This window comes from Osmerus mordax, chromosome 6, assembly GCF_038355195.1.
Source record: "Osmerus mordax isolate fOsmMor3 chromosome 6, fOsmMor3.pri, whole genome shotgun sequence".
NCBI classification, from domain to species: Eukaryota; Metazoa; Chordata; class Actinopteri; order Osmeriformes; family Osmeridae; genus Osmerus; species Osmerus mordax.
In genome coordinates, this window is record NC_090055.1 from 4,026,797 (window position 1) to 4,042,247 (window position 15,451).

The window sequence follows — 15,451 nt, forward strand, 5'->3', positions numbered from 1 at the left end:
AAGTAGTGAAAAACTATTCACAACATAGCATTTACCGATGCAATGACTTACCATAGGGTGAAAGGAAGGGAGTTGTTTTATGTAATATTATCCTTGGCATTTGTTTTACATTTCCTGAGCCAGTAAATTCCTCCAGAATAGGATTATGACTGTCATATGAAGTCCCCCCCGCTTTACCTAATCTTGTCAACAGGTGATGTTGCAATCTACATGTGTAAACTATGCAACCAGTTCTCGAAACAGCGAGACCAGCTTCTGCTCCACTGCACCCAGCAGCACCAGGCTGCAGAGCTGCCTCAGGACGAGATAATAGTATCTCTTCTACCTCTATCAGGCCCTCCCCAGGAAGCCACAGGTTAGACATTGCAGACTGCCTGACATGCAACCAAACACATCTACATGACTACAACCACCACATATACACAACCAAAAAATATTGGTGTGAAAAAATAAGATAAATTGACAAACCGTACAGCACAGGCTTCACTACAGGCACCTCATTAAATGATAGCATCATATAAAACCAATACTATAAATCTTCCGAATGGGGACATACTTATCCAATGTCCCTCTTCTGTCACAACAGACAGCCATGTGAAACGAAAACGAGGGAGGCCTAAAGGCTCTACCAAGAAGAGCTGTTCTGATAAGCTTGTGGTAGACCTCAACTCTGCCCCTCCTGCCCAGGAGCAGAACGAAGCTGTAGAGGAAAATGACAAGTCCCTGGACTGCAAAAGATGCAACCGCAAGTTTAGCAACAGACGGCAGATCCTGAAGCACATCTGCCTGATGGCTCTGAAAGATGAGGAAGAGGAGGAGGAGGAGGAGCATTGTGGTGAGTAAAAAAGGGGGGGGTCAGATGGCCGAGCGGTTAGGGAGCGGGCTATTAATCAGAAGGTTCAATACCCGGCCGTGCCAAATGACGTTGTGTCCTTGGGCAAGGCACTTCACCCTACTTCCCTCGGGGAGAATTTCCCTGTACTCACTGTAAGTCGCTCTGGATAAGAGCGTCTGCTAAATGACTAAATGTAAATGTGGGTAACATTAGAGAAGCATCGCGGATGACTGCTCCATGATGCTGACGCTGTGGTGTTGTACCATCTCTGTTGTCAGAGCGAGATAGTGAAGGTGGGCCGAGTGCTGAGGAGAAGGATGAGGCAAGAGCGAGAAGCTCCAAGAGGGCCCGGACTCTGTGCTCTGAGAAGTGTTCTTCCATGAAGCAGCCGGAACGTGTGGGAACCCCATGCAAAAACCCCATAATCAATGTGGTTCTCACCGCCCACGAGGCACTCCCGGGTGAGACAGATTAGATGCTCATTTGTTCAGAGTTCATGGCTCACATAACTCCCTATTATACATCTGTGAGAGTGCTGATAGACCGTTAATGTTTGCTTTAATGAAGAAAATGTCGTGGTTTTTTGAAGGTGCTACAAAGATAGTTCCAATTGAAGCTACGCCAGCAGAAGCTGGTCCTTTAGCGGATGCTGCCTCTCAGACCATGGCTGCTGGACCCCAGGCTACTGGCTCTCAGGCCTCTGCCCTCCAGGCATCCACCCCCATGGAGGCTGCCCCCCAAGCAGAGGGGCCCAGGAGGGGTTTTCAGGAGTACGCCATTCAACAAGACACCTATCAGGAGCCACTGAAGCCTTGCAGGTAGACACATCCGATGATGTCGACTTGAGATTCAGGTTTCACGTTAACTCTTGTGAGATGAAAGAGGCCATGGATCATGAACCCTCCGGTTTCTCTTTAACTGGTCAAGTGAAACATGGCCATTACACACCGTGTCTCTAACCACTCCCGTTTTGTTCCTCTAGGTCAGTGCAGACCCAGCTAAAGATCTTCACATGTGAGTACTGCAACAAGGTCTTCAAGTTTCGCCACTCTCTACAGGCCCACTTGCGTATTCACACCAAGGAAAAGCCGTTTCAGTGCCCCCACTGTGACTACGCCAGTGCCATCAAAGCCAACTTATGCGTCCACATGCGTAAACACACAGGGGAGAAGTTCAGCTGCGGCCACTGTTCCTTCAGCTGCCTGAGCAGGGGCCAACTCAGAGTGCACGTAGAGCGCGTCCACCAGAGAATCAAGCAGCACTGTCCTTTCTGCAAGAAAAAGTACTCGGACATCAAGAACCTGCTGAAGCATGTCCGCCAAAAACACAACATGGAAGACGCCAAGGTGAAGGAGGCCTACGACCAGCTGAGGCTGCAGACCCGCGAGGGCAAGAGGCAGCTGCTCTACCACTGCAGCACGTGCCAGCGCAAGTTCAAGAACCAGCTGGAACGCGACCGCCACATGCTAGTCCACGGCACCCAGCGTCCGTTTAGCTGCGAGCTGTGCGACCACGGCTGCACCAAGCTGCCCGTCTTGCAGGCCCACGTGCGGAAACACCCGTTTATCTATGTGTGCTCTTCTTGCCAGAAAAAGTTCATCAGCTCCATGCGCCTGAAAGCCCATCTGCAGGAGGCTCACCCTGACTGGGACGAGGCGGAGGCCTTTCCTGAGTGCATCAGCAGCAGCTTCTGCTTGCTGGAGCCTGGAGACGACCTCAGGAGAGAGATGCTGAAGCAGGACGAGCTGAGGATCGCGCAGGAGTTGGCCCAACTAAACGTGCCCGGGGAGGAGGGAGCACAGGGAGGGGAGGGTGGAGAGAGGGAGCGGGATGGGCTGGAGAGGGAGAAGGGGGGAGAGGTGGGTGAGGACAAGGAGGGGGGAGAAGAGGTGACTGAGGAGAAGGGGTTCGAAAGATGTAGGAAGGAGGAGGGGAGAGAGCAGCTGACCAAAGACAAGGGAGCAGGGAGTTGCAGGAAGGAAGAGGAAGAGCGGCTAGAGGAGCTGACTGAGGAGAAGGGGGAAGTGAGGTGTAGTGAGAAAGAGGTGGGGGTGGGGCGTGCCAAGCCGGAGTGTGTCAGGCCGTCTGCAGAGACTTCCATGTCAGACCAGGGTACCGACAGCCCCGATCACCTTGAACCTGCAGAGACGACACAGGAAGTCATCCGTGTAGAGACAGTTGATAGATCACCGAGCATGCAAAGAAAATGTCCTGCTGAGAAGGTAGAGATGCCAGCACACGCACCTGCCGAGGGACTGAGCGCTTTCCAGCAGATAGTGGACAAGATGCAGAAACGTCGTCTGTGCATGGCTCTGTTTGAGAGGATACGAAGGGTGTATGGCGATCTAGAGTGTGAATACTGTGGTAAGAATTAAGAATTTTTTATCACCATAGCAACATGATGAAACCCTCCAGAGGTTCCTAAACTATTTCACTCCCTAGTTTCTTGCCCCTCTTATGTTATTTTTTCCCCCCATGTGTCCCAGGAAAGCTGTTCTGGTACCAGGTGCATTTCAACATGCACGTGCGCACGCACACCAAGGAGCACCTGCACTACTGCAGCCAATGTAACTACTCATCCATCACCAAGAACTCCCTGCAGCGGCACATGGTCCAAAGGCACAGTAATGTGCTGCTGCGCTGCCCTGCCGTGGCCTGCACCTACAACACACCTGACAAGTACAAGCTACAAGCGCACATTAAAACTCACTCCGACCAGGTTAGAACCCATTCCAAAAAACATTGACTATATACAGCTCATGCAAATGTTCAAAATAAACCTCAGCAGTGTAATAAACAGAAGGTCATGTTTATGTATATGTTTATGTAACCTATTTTTATTTATTTTTAGGAGAAGAAAACCTTCCCATGCCCTGCGTGCGAGCAAAGGTTTACAGAGGACCGACTTCGTTATCACATCAAAACAAGCCATCCAGGTGAGACAGTGCTCAACTAGCCCAGCTTAGTTTAGCTTCTCTTTATACAGCTGTTCATCTTCTTGAGGTTCATTTCCCTTATAACTATGTAAGCAGTCAAAGGCTGCTAGTGGGCTGACACGTGGTGTCATTGCAGAGACTCCGATGAGCGCACTGACGGCGGTTCTAGGTGTGCGCGTGCAGGTGAAGGGCAAGATCGGCACGCGGCCTTCCAAGTGCCCCTACTGCGACTCCTACTTCATTAGAAACGGAACCGACCTGCAACAGCACATCTGGGCTCACGAAGGTCAGTGTTGAACCAATCACAAAGCTCCCCATGATAAATATAAAACTCAGTAGACAGTCTTCCTGTTTCAATATGTAAAACTACACAATAAAATAAAATACTATAATGCATACAACTACTATTTGTGTTAACTACTGTTTCTAACTGGTTGTCTGGGTTAGGAGTGAAGCCTTTCAAGTGTTCCCTGTGCGACTACGCCAGTCGCAGCAAGAGCAACCTGAAGGCCCACATGAACAGACACAGCACAGAGAAGAGTCACCTGTGTGACACCTGCGGCAAGAAGTTCAAGTCCAAAGTGACGCTGCGCAGCCACAGACTGATGCACTCGGACGAAGGCGAGTAAAATATCGCTGTGAAATATTTTACTGTTGACTGCTTTTCTACAGGTACAACTCGTGCACTTTTTGAGGTTCATGTTGTTTAATTGTAACTTGTTTAACTGCATGCTTTTATGTTTCTTCCCTTTGGCACTTATTTGTTTTTTCACAATATATGCTTCATGTTTTGGCTGCTCGCAATGTCTGGGGCATCTCGTTGTAATAATTAGTGACCTATGCACTTTTGTAAAGCTCTCTCTTGGAAGTCGCTTTGGATAAAAGCGACTGCTAAATGAATACATGTAAATGAGTCTAGAGCCACCTGTCACCGCCAGTCACTAAAATACTTGCAGTGCTATTGCTTCTACCACTGCAAATACTGACAGTATTATTAACAGTGCTACTATTGCTGTTACGTCATGCCGAAACGGAGGACTCTGACAAAGGCTAATGTTCTCTGCCTTGTAACTGACTTAAGTTATCCGGACGTTTTTGTCTCACAGGAAAGCAGTACAAGTGTACCGAGTGTGACTATACGGCTGCGTACAAACCAGGGCTGCTGAGGCACATGGAGCAACACGCCTCGTTTAAGGTGGATGTCTGAAAACAGTTTGTCAGTTTGTCATCTTCACAGGGAAACTCAAGGCCCTACCTAATTGGAACAAATGATGAATCTTATGCCTATGGTTTGATAAATGTGTTCCCAGCCTTTCCGATGTGCTCACTGCCACTACTCCTGTAATATCGCGGGACCCCTGAAGAGACACTACAGCAGGAAGCACCCCGAGGAGGAGTACCACAATGCCGGACCTGGAGGAACAGCCATCCCAGAAGCTGTGGAACAGCAAGGTCTGGGTGTCTGTCTGTATGGACTTTTTGATTCATGTTATACCAGTGTCGTATTCCTAAAAATGCTTGCTCCTGTGTCTATGCCCCACACACACACACCCCTTTCCAGGTGGTGTAAACTGCCCAGTGTGCGAGTTTGCCTATGGAACTAGGTGGGAGATGAATCGGCATCTAAAGAACAAGCATGGCCTCCGCCTGGTGGAGAATGATGGAGCTGGTGTCACCCACTGGGAGGTGAAGTACCCACCCCCTCCTCTGTGCTATATAACAAAACAAAATCACAGCCCACTGCAAATGAATAAACTCAATCATAGCCCACTTGTGCATCCTAAAGCTCCAATGTCACCTAACCCTTTCGGTCTCTGCCATGTCAGGTGGTGGAAAGTGTGGAGGAGCCCACCGCTCAGTACCTTCAAGTCACTGAGGCTGATGAGGTGCAGGAAGATCAGGGGGTGGAGACCACCCAGGAGGTGCAGACCACCGAGAGGACAGAGACGGCAGCAGCGGCCCTCCAGGGCCTGCGCTTCACAGAGAACGGTCCGTTTTAGATTAAAAAATGCTCTGTGATCTGGACTTCAGACATCAATGGATTTTGACCCGGCTTTTTGTGTGTGTGTCTGTGTATGTATGCTTGTGTGTGTGTTTGCGTAGGAGTTGTAACATCAGCCGAGGGACTCGAGCCCTCAACGATGAACATCCTCCAGCAGATCATTGAGCTCGGCTCAGAGAGTCACGAGGCTTCAATGGTTGCCATGGCACCTGGCACAGTGACTGTGGTGGAGCAGGTAAACAACTGTCATGTCCTACTAGTATCTCACCACTCCCTCTCTGACCCCACACTCGCCATGTTACCCCTTGTCTACAAAATAAATGGTCTCTGTCACAAATCAGTGTCTTACCCACTGTGCACTTGATGGGTGATCAACTCAGATGCACAAAAAAACGGGTCTAGTTATGATGTTCGTGTAGAGACCTGACTGCCGCATTACTGAATCACCTAACTGCTTTGCTCCAGGTCGCGGAAGAGTCGTCCGTGGGTAACCATAGCGACCAGGCCGTATTGATCCAGGAGGCATTCCAGCGAGCGGTGGGCCTGGGGGAACAGCACCACCTAGTGGTGGCTTCAGACAACCTGGAGGGCATTGAGACAGTGACGGTCTACACACAGGGAGACAACGCCAACCAGTTCATAGTCTATGTCCAGGAGGCCCTGCAGACACAAGAACAGACTGTGGAGACAGACTAGTTATGTCAAAAATCATGGAGGATCAGAATCACAGCGTGTTGTCTTACTGACAGCTGATCCGCCTACTGCCCTTTTATGGCTTGAAATGTATCATTTCGTTATTTTTGAGTGTATAATTTTATACAAATGTCATATTTGCATTTTATACAAAGTCAAGTGTTTTACTCCTGAGAAGACTGAAACAGATTTACATTTTCCATTCTCTCTCCAATGGATTGTGAATCTGGGACACACACCTGTGATACCGAGCCAGCACCAGGGGTGACGAGTAGCTATTGCAGTTTCTTTTGCACAGAATCTAATTCATTTGCATCCTTCTGAACCGTCTATTTAAACAAGATGGAGCGACAATCTGAAACAATAAAAAGTCCTATCATGACATACGTTTTGACGTGAGGTTTATTGGCATTTATATAATACAAAACTAAACACAATATCCCAGTGATCAATGTCTTCAATGCAGAGGATCAAATTCTTTACAATATTCCTTCCATCCCCTCACTGAAGTATGTATTTAAGTCACACTGCCCCAGATATCCAGTACACTGAATATCACTACACGGAAAGTATTTTATTAGGACTTCTTGTCCTCATCTGCCATCAGTTCTTTGAGCTGAACTTCTTCCTGGCTGAAGGCTCTGTCTTCCTCAGGCTCTGCTCGCTGACCTTGTCCCATTTGTGCTAGCAGAAACTCCCTCGGCGTGATGTCATCATCCATGGGCCGTTTGGACTTCTTCTTCTTGGCGATAATTTTCTGCTTCCTGTATTCCTCCAGAGCCGCCAGCTGTGCCTCTGTAAAAGCTGGTGACGATACCTCAGATTCCAACCCTGCTTCCTTGATACGGAGCTTATAGTCCTGGATCTGACGGCCAAGGGCCTCGTGGTCGACACCGAACAGAACCGGCTTCACAGCCACAGCAGGGGAGTGGGTCTCTGCCATATGCAATCGTTGTCTGGAGGACAGGGCAAAAAGATCAGTCTCAACAATAGGACTATACTAGGACTATACACATCAGCCTTTCTCTGTAGTATAGGGAGTCAGGTGGCTGAGCGGTGAGGGAATCGGGCTAGTAATCCGAAGGTTGCCAGTTCGATTCCCGGTCATGCCAACTGACGTTGTGTCCTTGGGCAAGGCACTTCACCCTGCTTGCCTCGGGGGAATGTCCCTGTATTTACTGTAAGTCGCTCTGGATAAGAGCGTCTGCTAAATGACTAAATGTAAACGTAAATGTAAATAGGTATAACTTCCATGACAGCAGCCTGGGTCAGAAATAAAACATTCTTACCCTTCATCAGTGTAACCATCAAGGTCCTTTGGTCCAAAGTCAGCTTCCTTTAGGAGCATCTCTACCTACAGGCGACACCCTCCATCATCACCCAACCTCTCAACTGCCCTCACATGCTCATGACTGTGTGTGAACTTGGTGAATGCCACATACCTTGGCCATTGCTGCATACTGTTTATCTTTGATGAATACCAGGGGAGGCACACCACCCATGGTTTGGTGGGACATGATCAAGTACCTTGAAACACACACAGACATCACATTTAGCCACTACAACTGCGAATCCTGGTGGGTTAGAATTTACCACAGCATATTTGCACACAACTCAGTTTTGATACTTGATGTTTACAGATGTATGTATGCAAGAATGTACAGCTGATGGGGTTGGAGTCGGGAGGTGCAGCTAACCTAATTCTAGGACTGCTCCTTTCCAGAGCCATCTGAATAACATCATCTTGTTCTGATACTCCACTGATCTTCCAGTAAACTCTGCAACTGGAAAAATCTGGAGACATTGACACCTTACACACAAACAAAATAATCAGATTAGAATATGTAACACTGACAGTACAAGCACACAAAAGGTTTTCAAGAAATAAACAGTGATATTAGTAACGTGCATGGTTGTAGTTTTGAATGTGACCAGAGTGAGTAACAGCGTGTAGAAGGTAAATAGGAAGTATACAGCGATCCTACTTTGGAGATCTCCACGCCGTAATTGATGACCTTCGAGTTGAGTTCTGGGGAGGTCAGCAGTTCGGAGATGGCTTTATACAGAACCGAGTTCAATATCCGGGTCCGCTGTGTATCCTCCTGGCTCTGCTTTTTAGGTATCTTCAGAAAGTCTGTCTGACTAGGTGCAGACTTACAACACAAAGAAAGCCTAGTCTCAGACGGACACAGAACACATTCATTCAAAATGCAACGTTCCTACCTTCCTTTGCCTCGAGAAATCAGTTATTTTACATTACAAGTGACAGTTGTGTCTAGAAGAGTAATGTACTTTAGGTGAAAGATTAGCTGAAAAAACAAGGCTCTTGGATGTTGCTACACCCATATGTAAAGCACTCACCCGGGGTGGCGTTTCGTACCAGCCTTTCTTTCTGTTGAACCGGGAATGTAACTGTATTAGAATGCTAGCAGATCACACTACACATTAGCCAGCTAGCTAGCCATCTATACTGACTGGCCGGGCTATACAGAACAAATAAGTAGGCTAAATAACTAAACCAGTTTAGTGACTCACTCACTTGGATTTGTTTGCAAACTTTTTCATTAAGTTTTTAGCTTCATTGACAGCCGAAGTATGTACATCTTTCCTTCCAGTCCCAGCTGCAGCGTAGAGCTGCTTGCTGGTGTTTTTTTCCAAGCATGGGTGATATCGACGACAGTCAACTTCTTTGACGACTGACATTATTTTCGTTGCCCCTCCACTGCTCACGTAATACTGACGGAGAACACATGGCCGTAGTCTGAAATATGTAATAATAGTAAACATAACGGTAGTTCAGCTAACGCTGTCGACTACGTTGACTAGTTAGATACACTGCTGAATAGTTCATTCGTCACTCAACTAGGATGCCTTGTGACGTACGGCACAAAGGGAGAGGTAATCAATAGGATCATGGATCTACCCATTGGTTCAACTGGTCGTTCAAGTTGATCAACCTACAAACAAGTGGATGTGGTTTATTCATTCCAATCATAAAAAACAATCAGCATTTTACAAATATGGGGATGTATTTGGACGATATAAAACAATGCCACTTAAATGAAGAAAAAAAGGACATCTTGCTGGACGTAGTGCACAATGGAAAACTGTTGTATGAGGAATTAACTTCAACAGAAGAACTGAGGCACTTGTCCTATGTGCGTTTCATCATGGACCATGTCTTAACAGTGTGTGTGTGTGTGTGTGTGAGAGAGAGCGCGCGCACACACGCAATACTAGGTATAACATCTTATATACTAAAGCGTATACATCTCTGAAGCTGTGCTGTAAACAGGCAGGGAGAGGCTGTACCATTAACAGCTGGTAAATAAATATAATGGGTTAAAATATACATGCTGTTGACAAGCATGTATAAACCTTACACAAAAATTCTACCAAACTGTCTTGGATACAAAATGAGTCAACATAGTAATCATCTAAATGTGCACTTGTGTCAGTAAACTCAAGGATATAATGACAATTAAATGGTTAGACTTTCTAAACACTCATTCTCAAGTGACTTTACATCATTTCAGGTCTCTTCTCAGTGCCTTTCAAAGCTGTCTAAATGACAGCTTACTTTACAATTGTCACTCAAGATAAGAAAATAATAACCAGCACCATCAAAGTTTAATACATCCAAAATATATCCTCTAGATCACACATATAATCCTCTAGAATAGATCCACACAAAATGGTTAATATATTGTATATATCCGGTCTTTTCAGTTACCCCATGGTGTATAAATACATCTCTCATCACTCAAGTACATTTAGGTATCCTCTGTCTTCCCTCACCATCAGTTAGAAATGTGTATTTTCTGTTCCCAGCATGTAGAGTTGTGTACCATGTCTTTACAATCCCTCAGTTGGCATTTTGTCTGCAGGCAGTTCTCCAGACTGGGGTTGTCTAACTGTCTCTACAGCAGGGAAAATAAGGTTGTGTTTCACCTTTGAGACCTCTGTCATGTTGAAGCCCAAGAATATAGCCGCCTTGTGCCTCTGGATGGCTTTCATACACTTGCTCCGCTTTCCCCCGAATAAAGATGCCACGTCAGTCCGGTTGAACCAGAGACGACCTGCCAGCGCCTCCTGTTCCTGCCTCGATAGGTAGGGCTTCTTGTTGAAGTAGCGTCCAAGGAACAACTTTCTGTCCTCGAACGAGCGCATCTCCATTCCCGTGGGGTCCAGCACCATGGGCACAGATGGGTCAAAAGTAACAGTTTGGGACTCCTTACCTTGGACTTGACCCCGAGTCTTAACCTTCCCCTGCCCCAGGTCCTTCCTCTGGTCCAAGGCAGCAGTGAGGGGAACCAATCCATTGACTGTCTGACTGTTAGGGTCAGGGTTGATCAGCCTCTCTGCATCTTTAGCAGCCTTTGGGGCACAGCGACAGCGCTGCACATGAATGGAGATCGTCTTAGCGGTAGACTTGTCTGCATAGACTCCCAGGCAGTACACACACTTGAAGGCCGGGGACTTTAGGATGGCGTGAATTGTGGGAACGATGTGGTGCTTAATTCTGAGATGCTGCTCGTACTCTGTGCTGCTCTGAGGCTTCTCCGGACAGAAAGGACAGCCGTCTTTAGGCAGAGTGGGGCAAGGCAACTTGCCAGCCTCCTCAGACATCTGGAGATAGATCTTCTCTCTTGAGGCGGTGACCAGGACCAGGTTTAAGTGTTTGAAGCCCAGCAGGTCCTGAGGCACGCTGGTGCTCATGTCGAAGGAAGGGATGACCAAGTGACCCTGCTCATCTGTTGTCAGTTTAAACTCTTTTTTGAGGCGGTCTCTGTTGGCGCTGTGAGCCAGGCTGTGCTCCTGGGTGCAGTGCTCCATTATCTGGCGGATGGAGTAGAAGATGAGCGGGCAGAACAGGCAGCGCAGACCATGGAGAAGATGCTGGAAGATTCCCTTATCAGAGAGTAAAATCTGACATCTGGTGCACTTCACCGTGTTCCGCATCCTCCTCAGGAACTGGGTGCGGACCACCAGCTCTTTGGGTCTATCTGAAGAGCTGCTCACAGCAGCGGGCAGGGTTGAGCCAGGACTCTGATTGCGAACCAAGCCATTACCTAGCACAGGGACTGATAGGGATTGGCTGGGCTGCGGTTGAGTCGTCACCAGGATAGGTGCTTTATTGACCACCTGACCCACACCTGCAGTCTGGACAGGCACTGCCATCTGCACAGTCTCTAGGGTGTAGGTCGGAATGCCATTAACCTTGTTGCCCGTGGGGACAAGCCTGACAGATTGAGTGGAGAGCATCTGACTACGGGGCGCTGGCTGAGGAATAGGCAACCTTTGGGTCAGCATCAAGGACTGATTGCCTCCCACCCCTACTCCCATTCCAACCCCCAACTTGTTCTGGACACTGATCTGAACCCCTGGAGGAAGGAGGACCTGACGAGTCTGCTGCTGCGAAACCCCAACAGTGATTGGCTGTTGCTGAGCCACCTTCACAGTAATAGGTCGCTGCTGCTGGGCCATTCCCACAGTGATTGGCTGCTGCTGCTGAGATACCCCCACAGTGATAGGCTGTTGCTTAGGGTTGTTGAGCAGCATGCTGATTGAGGTGTTTTTCATGGGGGACATTGTGGTATTAGTCTGGTTGTTCTGCAGCGCTGCCACTGCTGAGCTTGTCAGTATGAGGCCCTTAGCGGACGTCTGGGGGGGTAGCAGAACCTGGCGGGCCCCTGGAGAGCACACCAGAGCTGTGGGTGTGGAGGGGGGAGCCAGCAGCACCGTGCCCGAGGACGGCCCCTTAGCTGTGACTGGCTGGCTGGCCCTGGACACCAAGGACACTACTCTCTGCACACTACGGGGAGCGAGGTTGGGCAGGCTCTGCTGGCTACCGTTTTTGCCGGTCCTGCTGTTGACATGCTCCATGATAAGTGGCCGGATCTGAGCGTGCACCTCACGGTGTTTGTCTGAGCTCAGGATGTGGTAGAGCAGGTGCTCGGAAGTCTCTGCCGGCATGCTGCACTCGCGGCAGTGGAACTGGGACAACTTGGTGCCGCCTAGCCCAGCCGTTTGCTCGGCTGCGCTGCGCTGCCCGAAGTAGCGTGTCAGTAATTGTCTGTAGTGATTCACGAGTACGTGCTTCCTCATCACGTAGATGAGCGAGTCGTGGAATCCACAGTTGCGGCACGAGTACTTGTCGCCCACGTTGGCGGTAGAGAAGACCACAAGAGTCTGGGAGGCAGAGGCTGGGGCAGACGCCTGCGAGGTCTTAGCGACGTTGCCATGGAACAACTTGACATGCTGGCTGATAAGGTCAGGGTGGCTGACGAAAGGGCAGCTAGGACAGGTGGTGAGGGTGGTAAGGTCCACTTCCTCCTCATGGCAACGCTGAACATGGCCTCTGAACGTGTACCAGGACCGCGTGGAGAACCAGCAAAGTGCGCAGCACAGTGTCTCTGTACGGTAGCCCCACTGTATGGAGGTAGAGATAATATGTTTTAAAGACAACATAGCACGTCCTCTAACATAATAGCCCAGCTAAACTATCGACATACCTTTTTTCTCCGTTTGCCATTATAACTATCTGTGAAGTCATCCCACTCTGTGTTCTCAAAACAGTCATCACCGGCATCAAAGCACTTCAGCTCCTTTAAAAACACAATTACAGACAACAATGACTTTGAGGAAAACATTTGTGGGGGAAAACGTAATTCATATTCTAGTTCCGGTTAACTAGAAATAATATTGTTGGATACATGCCAGCACATCCAGCTGAACGTACCTCCAATAAATCTTTACAACTGTCAAGCCCAATGTCACTAAGTATACTTTTCACTCTTTTACGCGACTTCCGTATTTTGTCCAGTTTCTCCACGGGTAGTTGGTACATGTTTGCCCTGGGGAGAAAGTAGTCACAGCAGCAGGTAAGCTAGCTGAATGAGAAAGTAAACAACAGTGGAGAATGATGATGCTCTCGTGCATCACTGGGACGGAATAATTAGTTGACAATCGCTAATACAAAAAACAGCAGCAGAATACACAGTATAACATTTTAAGCTTTAACTGGATAGCTAACATCGCTAGCTCTAGGTCTACCGCTCTAGTGGGACTGGGAGGTTCCAAAATGACTAGCTACTGTACACAGATAGCTAGAGCAACCACTGGCCGTGGGAGCTAACGACGTTTTTAGTTTTTTTTCTTCAATATTGAAGGTTTTAGCTTAACGGACTTGCACCCAGGGGTTGAAGCAATGACATTGTTTGTTGATGTTGAGCTATCTGAACTAGCGGGATGCTAGATTAGGTGACTAGCTAGCGTGCATAGATTTACATGTTCATAGACAAGTCACTGACTACCAGAAGGTAACTTAGTCACCGCTCACGCGTTTGGCGGCAGAGTTTAAATCCAAACGACTTGATAAGAAAGACGAACTAGAGAAAACAAAGTGAACCTAAAGTGTGGCAAACCATTATGTCAGTAGCGGATATACTTTAGAAAGGCAAGCTACCTTTGACGACCGGGCTGGCCGTGGAGAGAGAAAGCTCTGGACCGATAGCGATAGCCTGCCCGTGCGTCTGGTTTCACCAATCCGGTGGAGAAGGGCTACTTCTGCGTCACGTCATAGGCGCAGAGCGCAGCTATTACAGATGTTCCTCGATGTATTCAGTTTGCATGCGTTTATAATCTAGTCAATATACCATGTAAGTGTGAGTTTCATCTATATTTGATCCACCATTTGTTTAGACTGTTCTGAGCATCTTCTAACTCAGAAAGACCAACATGGCTGACAGGAAGTGAGGAAGTGACGTAGGCTGATTAACATATTGCATGGTTAAGACTTTTCAATGAGGTGAAAGTGCCCCTCACTCCTCCCTTGGTTAACTGATCACAATGAACTAAGGTTAACCTCGACATCAGCCTTGACCTTACCTGTAACCTTTAGGTGTGCCAGCCATTGACTTAGCACCTGTTACCAAGCCTCCAAACCTATTACAGCTTTATTCCCAACCTATTTGAAGAGCTTGGATGCTAAACTAACCCTGGCATTCAAAATGCTCTTTTAGTTTCAAATCCAGCCCTTTACTTTCACAACATAATGTAGAGTTTCAGGTAAGAGGGTAAGAATGGAGGTGAGACAATGCAAACTCAGTAATATCCAATCTTTTGATCTGTGTAAACATCTACCTCAGTACTGGTCAATCAGTCTGTCCAGGTGTGCATCATTGCATGATTTAATAGTGGTGTAATACAGCTGGTAAAGTTGTGATATCCAACTCTGCTAATCCCTTCACTGTACAGCCTGTCACAGCAGACAAAATTAAATAAATTGTGATAGTTTGTGTGGACGTGTAGATAGTTTTGGGTAGGTTTTTCATGGCCAGCTCCCTTTTCACTATCATGTATCTACAAAGTATGTTGCAGTATGCAATAATGTAGGCTACCTTACATCTCCTCCTTTGGCCAACACCAGTATTATCCTCACCCCGTGAGTAGATCATCCAATGTTGCCACACCCCTAAGTACTTGTTGTCTGCCAGAAACAGCTCTTACTGGTTGTCAACACTATCTGGCAGGCCACTCCATGTGGAGTAAGGGTCCTTGTGTAAATTAAATGAATGAAACACACAAGGTTTAAACTTGAAAGTTAGGCTGCTGATTAACGGCATATTAACGACAAAATTACGGGTTACTGTTTCCAATTTATTTATTTTCGGGTTCTAGTAGGTCCTAGCAGTATAGGAAAACATAAAGATAGGTTTATTTTTTTAACTTATTGTTCATTCCAAATCAAGAAGGTATCTTATTTTAAAGGCTTTATTTTTTTTTAACACATCCTGACCACTAACTCTGCAATCGAATCATTCTTTGCATCTTTGAAACATTTATGGAAAGTACTTCTTAGATTGATAAAGTTAGTTGCCGTACCTATACATGCCTCCCTGACAACTTTGGAATCAATGATTTGTTTAGCTTGGTGAAACATTTTCCATTCCAAGCAGTTAAATAACTACCCCTCCAACCAAA

The 15,451-nt window shown here is 47.4% G+C and overlaps 3 protein-coding genes across 3 annotated transcripts; 1 reads left to right on the plus strand and 2 right to left on the minus strand.

The window, feature by feature from the left end:
* The first annotated feature begins 119 nt into the window (after positions 1-119).
* On the plus strand, positions 120-6,863 carry LOC136943894 (zinc finger protein ZFAT-like). Its single transcript, XM_067237378.1, has 15 exons — positions 120-355; positions 587-835; positions 1,114-1,296; positions 1,425-1,653; positions 1,818-3,199; positions 3,322-3,554; positions 3,687-3,771; positions 3,908-4,057; positions 4,219-4,392; positions 4,878-4,966; positions 5,082-5,223; positions 5,333-5,457; positions 5,598-5,760; positions 5,875-6,008; positions 6,239-6,863. The coding sequence occupies exons 1-15, from the start codon at positions 157-159 to the stop codon at positions 6,467-6,469; spliced, it is 3,768 nt and encodes a 1,255-aa protein (XP_067093479.1). The 5' UTR covers positions 120-156; the 3' UTR covers positions 6,470-6,863.
* On the minus strand, positions 6,851-9,297 carry rbfa (ribosome binding factor A). Its single transcript, XM_067237376.1, has 7 exons — positions 9,006-9,297; positions 8,828-8,858; positions 8,452-8,619; positions 8,164-8,276; positions 7,909-7,993; positions 7,756-7,820; positions 6,851-7,422 (listed from the first exon to the last, which is right to left on the minus strand). Exons 1-7 carry the CDS (start codon positions 9,251-9,253, stop codon positions 7,044-7,046), a joined length of 1,089 nt encoding a protein of 362 aa, XP_067093477.1. The 5' UTR covers positions 9,254-9,297; the 3' UTR covers positions 6,851-7,043.
* Positions 9,298-9,448: 151 nt separating this feature from the next.
* On the minus strand, positions 9,449-14,130 carry adnp2a (ADNP homeobox 2a). Its single transcript, XM_067238323.1, has 4 exons — positions 13,935-14,130; positions 13,209-13,323; positions 12,982-13,074; positions 9,449-12,898 (listed from the first exon to the last, which is right to left on the minus strand). Exons 2-4 carry the CDS (start codon positions 13,314-13,316, stop codon positions 10,322-10,324), a joined length of 2,778 nt encoding a protein of 925 aa, XP_067094424.1. The 5' UTR covers positions 13,317-13,323; positions 13,935-14,130; the 3' UTR covers positions 9,449-10,321.
* Positions 14,131-15,451: the final 1,321 nt, after the last annotated feature.

Excerpts from the sequence above, each read along its gene's own strand:
- LOC136943894 (XM_067237378.1), top strand. The coding sequence starts at position 157 with ATGAAGTCCCCCCCGCTTTACCTAATCTTGTCAACAGGTGATGTTGCA. Across the intron at positions 1,297-1,424 it reads CGCCCACGAGGCACTCCCGG|GTGCTACAAAGATAGTTCCA; the intron begins GTGAGACAGATT and ends GGTTTTTTGAAG. Across the intron at positions 3,200-3,321 it reads TCTAGAGTGTGAATACTGTG|GAAAGCTGTTCTGGTACCAG; the intron begins GTAAGAATTAAG and ends CATGTGTCCCAG.
- rbfa (XM_067237376.1), bottom strand. The coding sequence starts at position 9,253 with ATGTTTACTATTATTACATATTTCAGACTACGGCCATGTGTTCTCCGT. Across the intron at positions 8,620-8,827 it reads GGTACGAAACGCCACCCCGG|TCTGCACCTAGTCAGACAGA; the intron begins GTGAGTGCTTTA and ends TTGTGTTGTAAG. Across the intron at positions 8,277-8,451 it reads ACGGCGTGGAGATCTCCAAA|GTGTCAATGTCTCCAGATTT; the intron begins GTAGGATCGCTG and ends TTTGTGTGTAAG.
- adnp2a (XM_067238323.1), bottom strand. The coding sequence starts at position 13,316 with ATGTACCAACTACCCGTGGAGAAACTGGACAAAATACGGAAGTCGCGT. Across the intron at positions 13,075-13,208 it reads GTTGTAAAGATTTATTGGAG|GAGCTGAAGTGCTTTGATGC; the intron begins GTACGTTCAGCT and ends GTGTTTTTAAAG. Across the intron at positions 12,899-12,981 it reads ATGGCAAACGGAGAAAAAAG|TGGGGCTACCGTACAGAGAC; the intron begins GTATGTCGATAG and ends ACCTCCATACAG.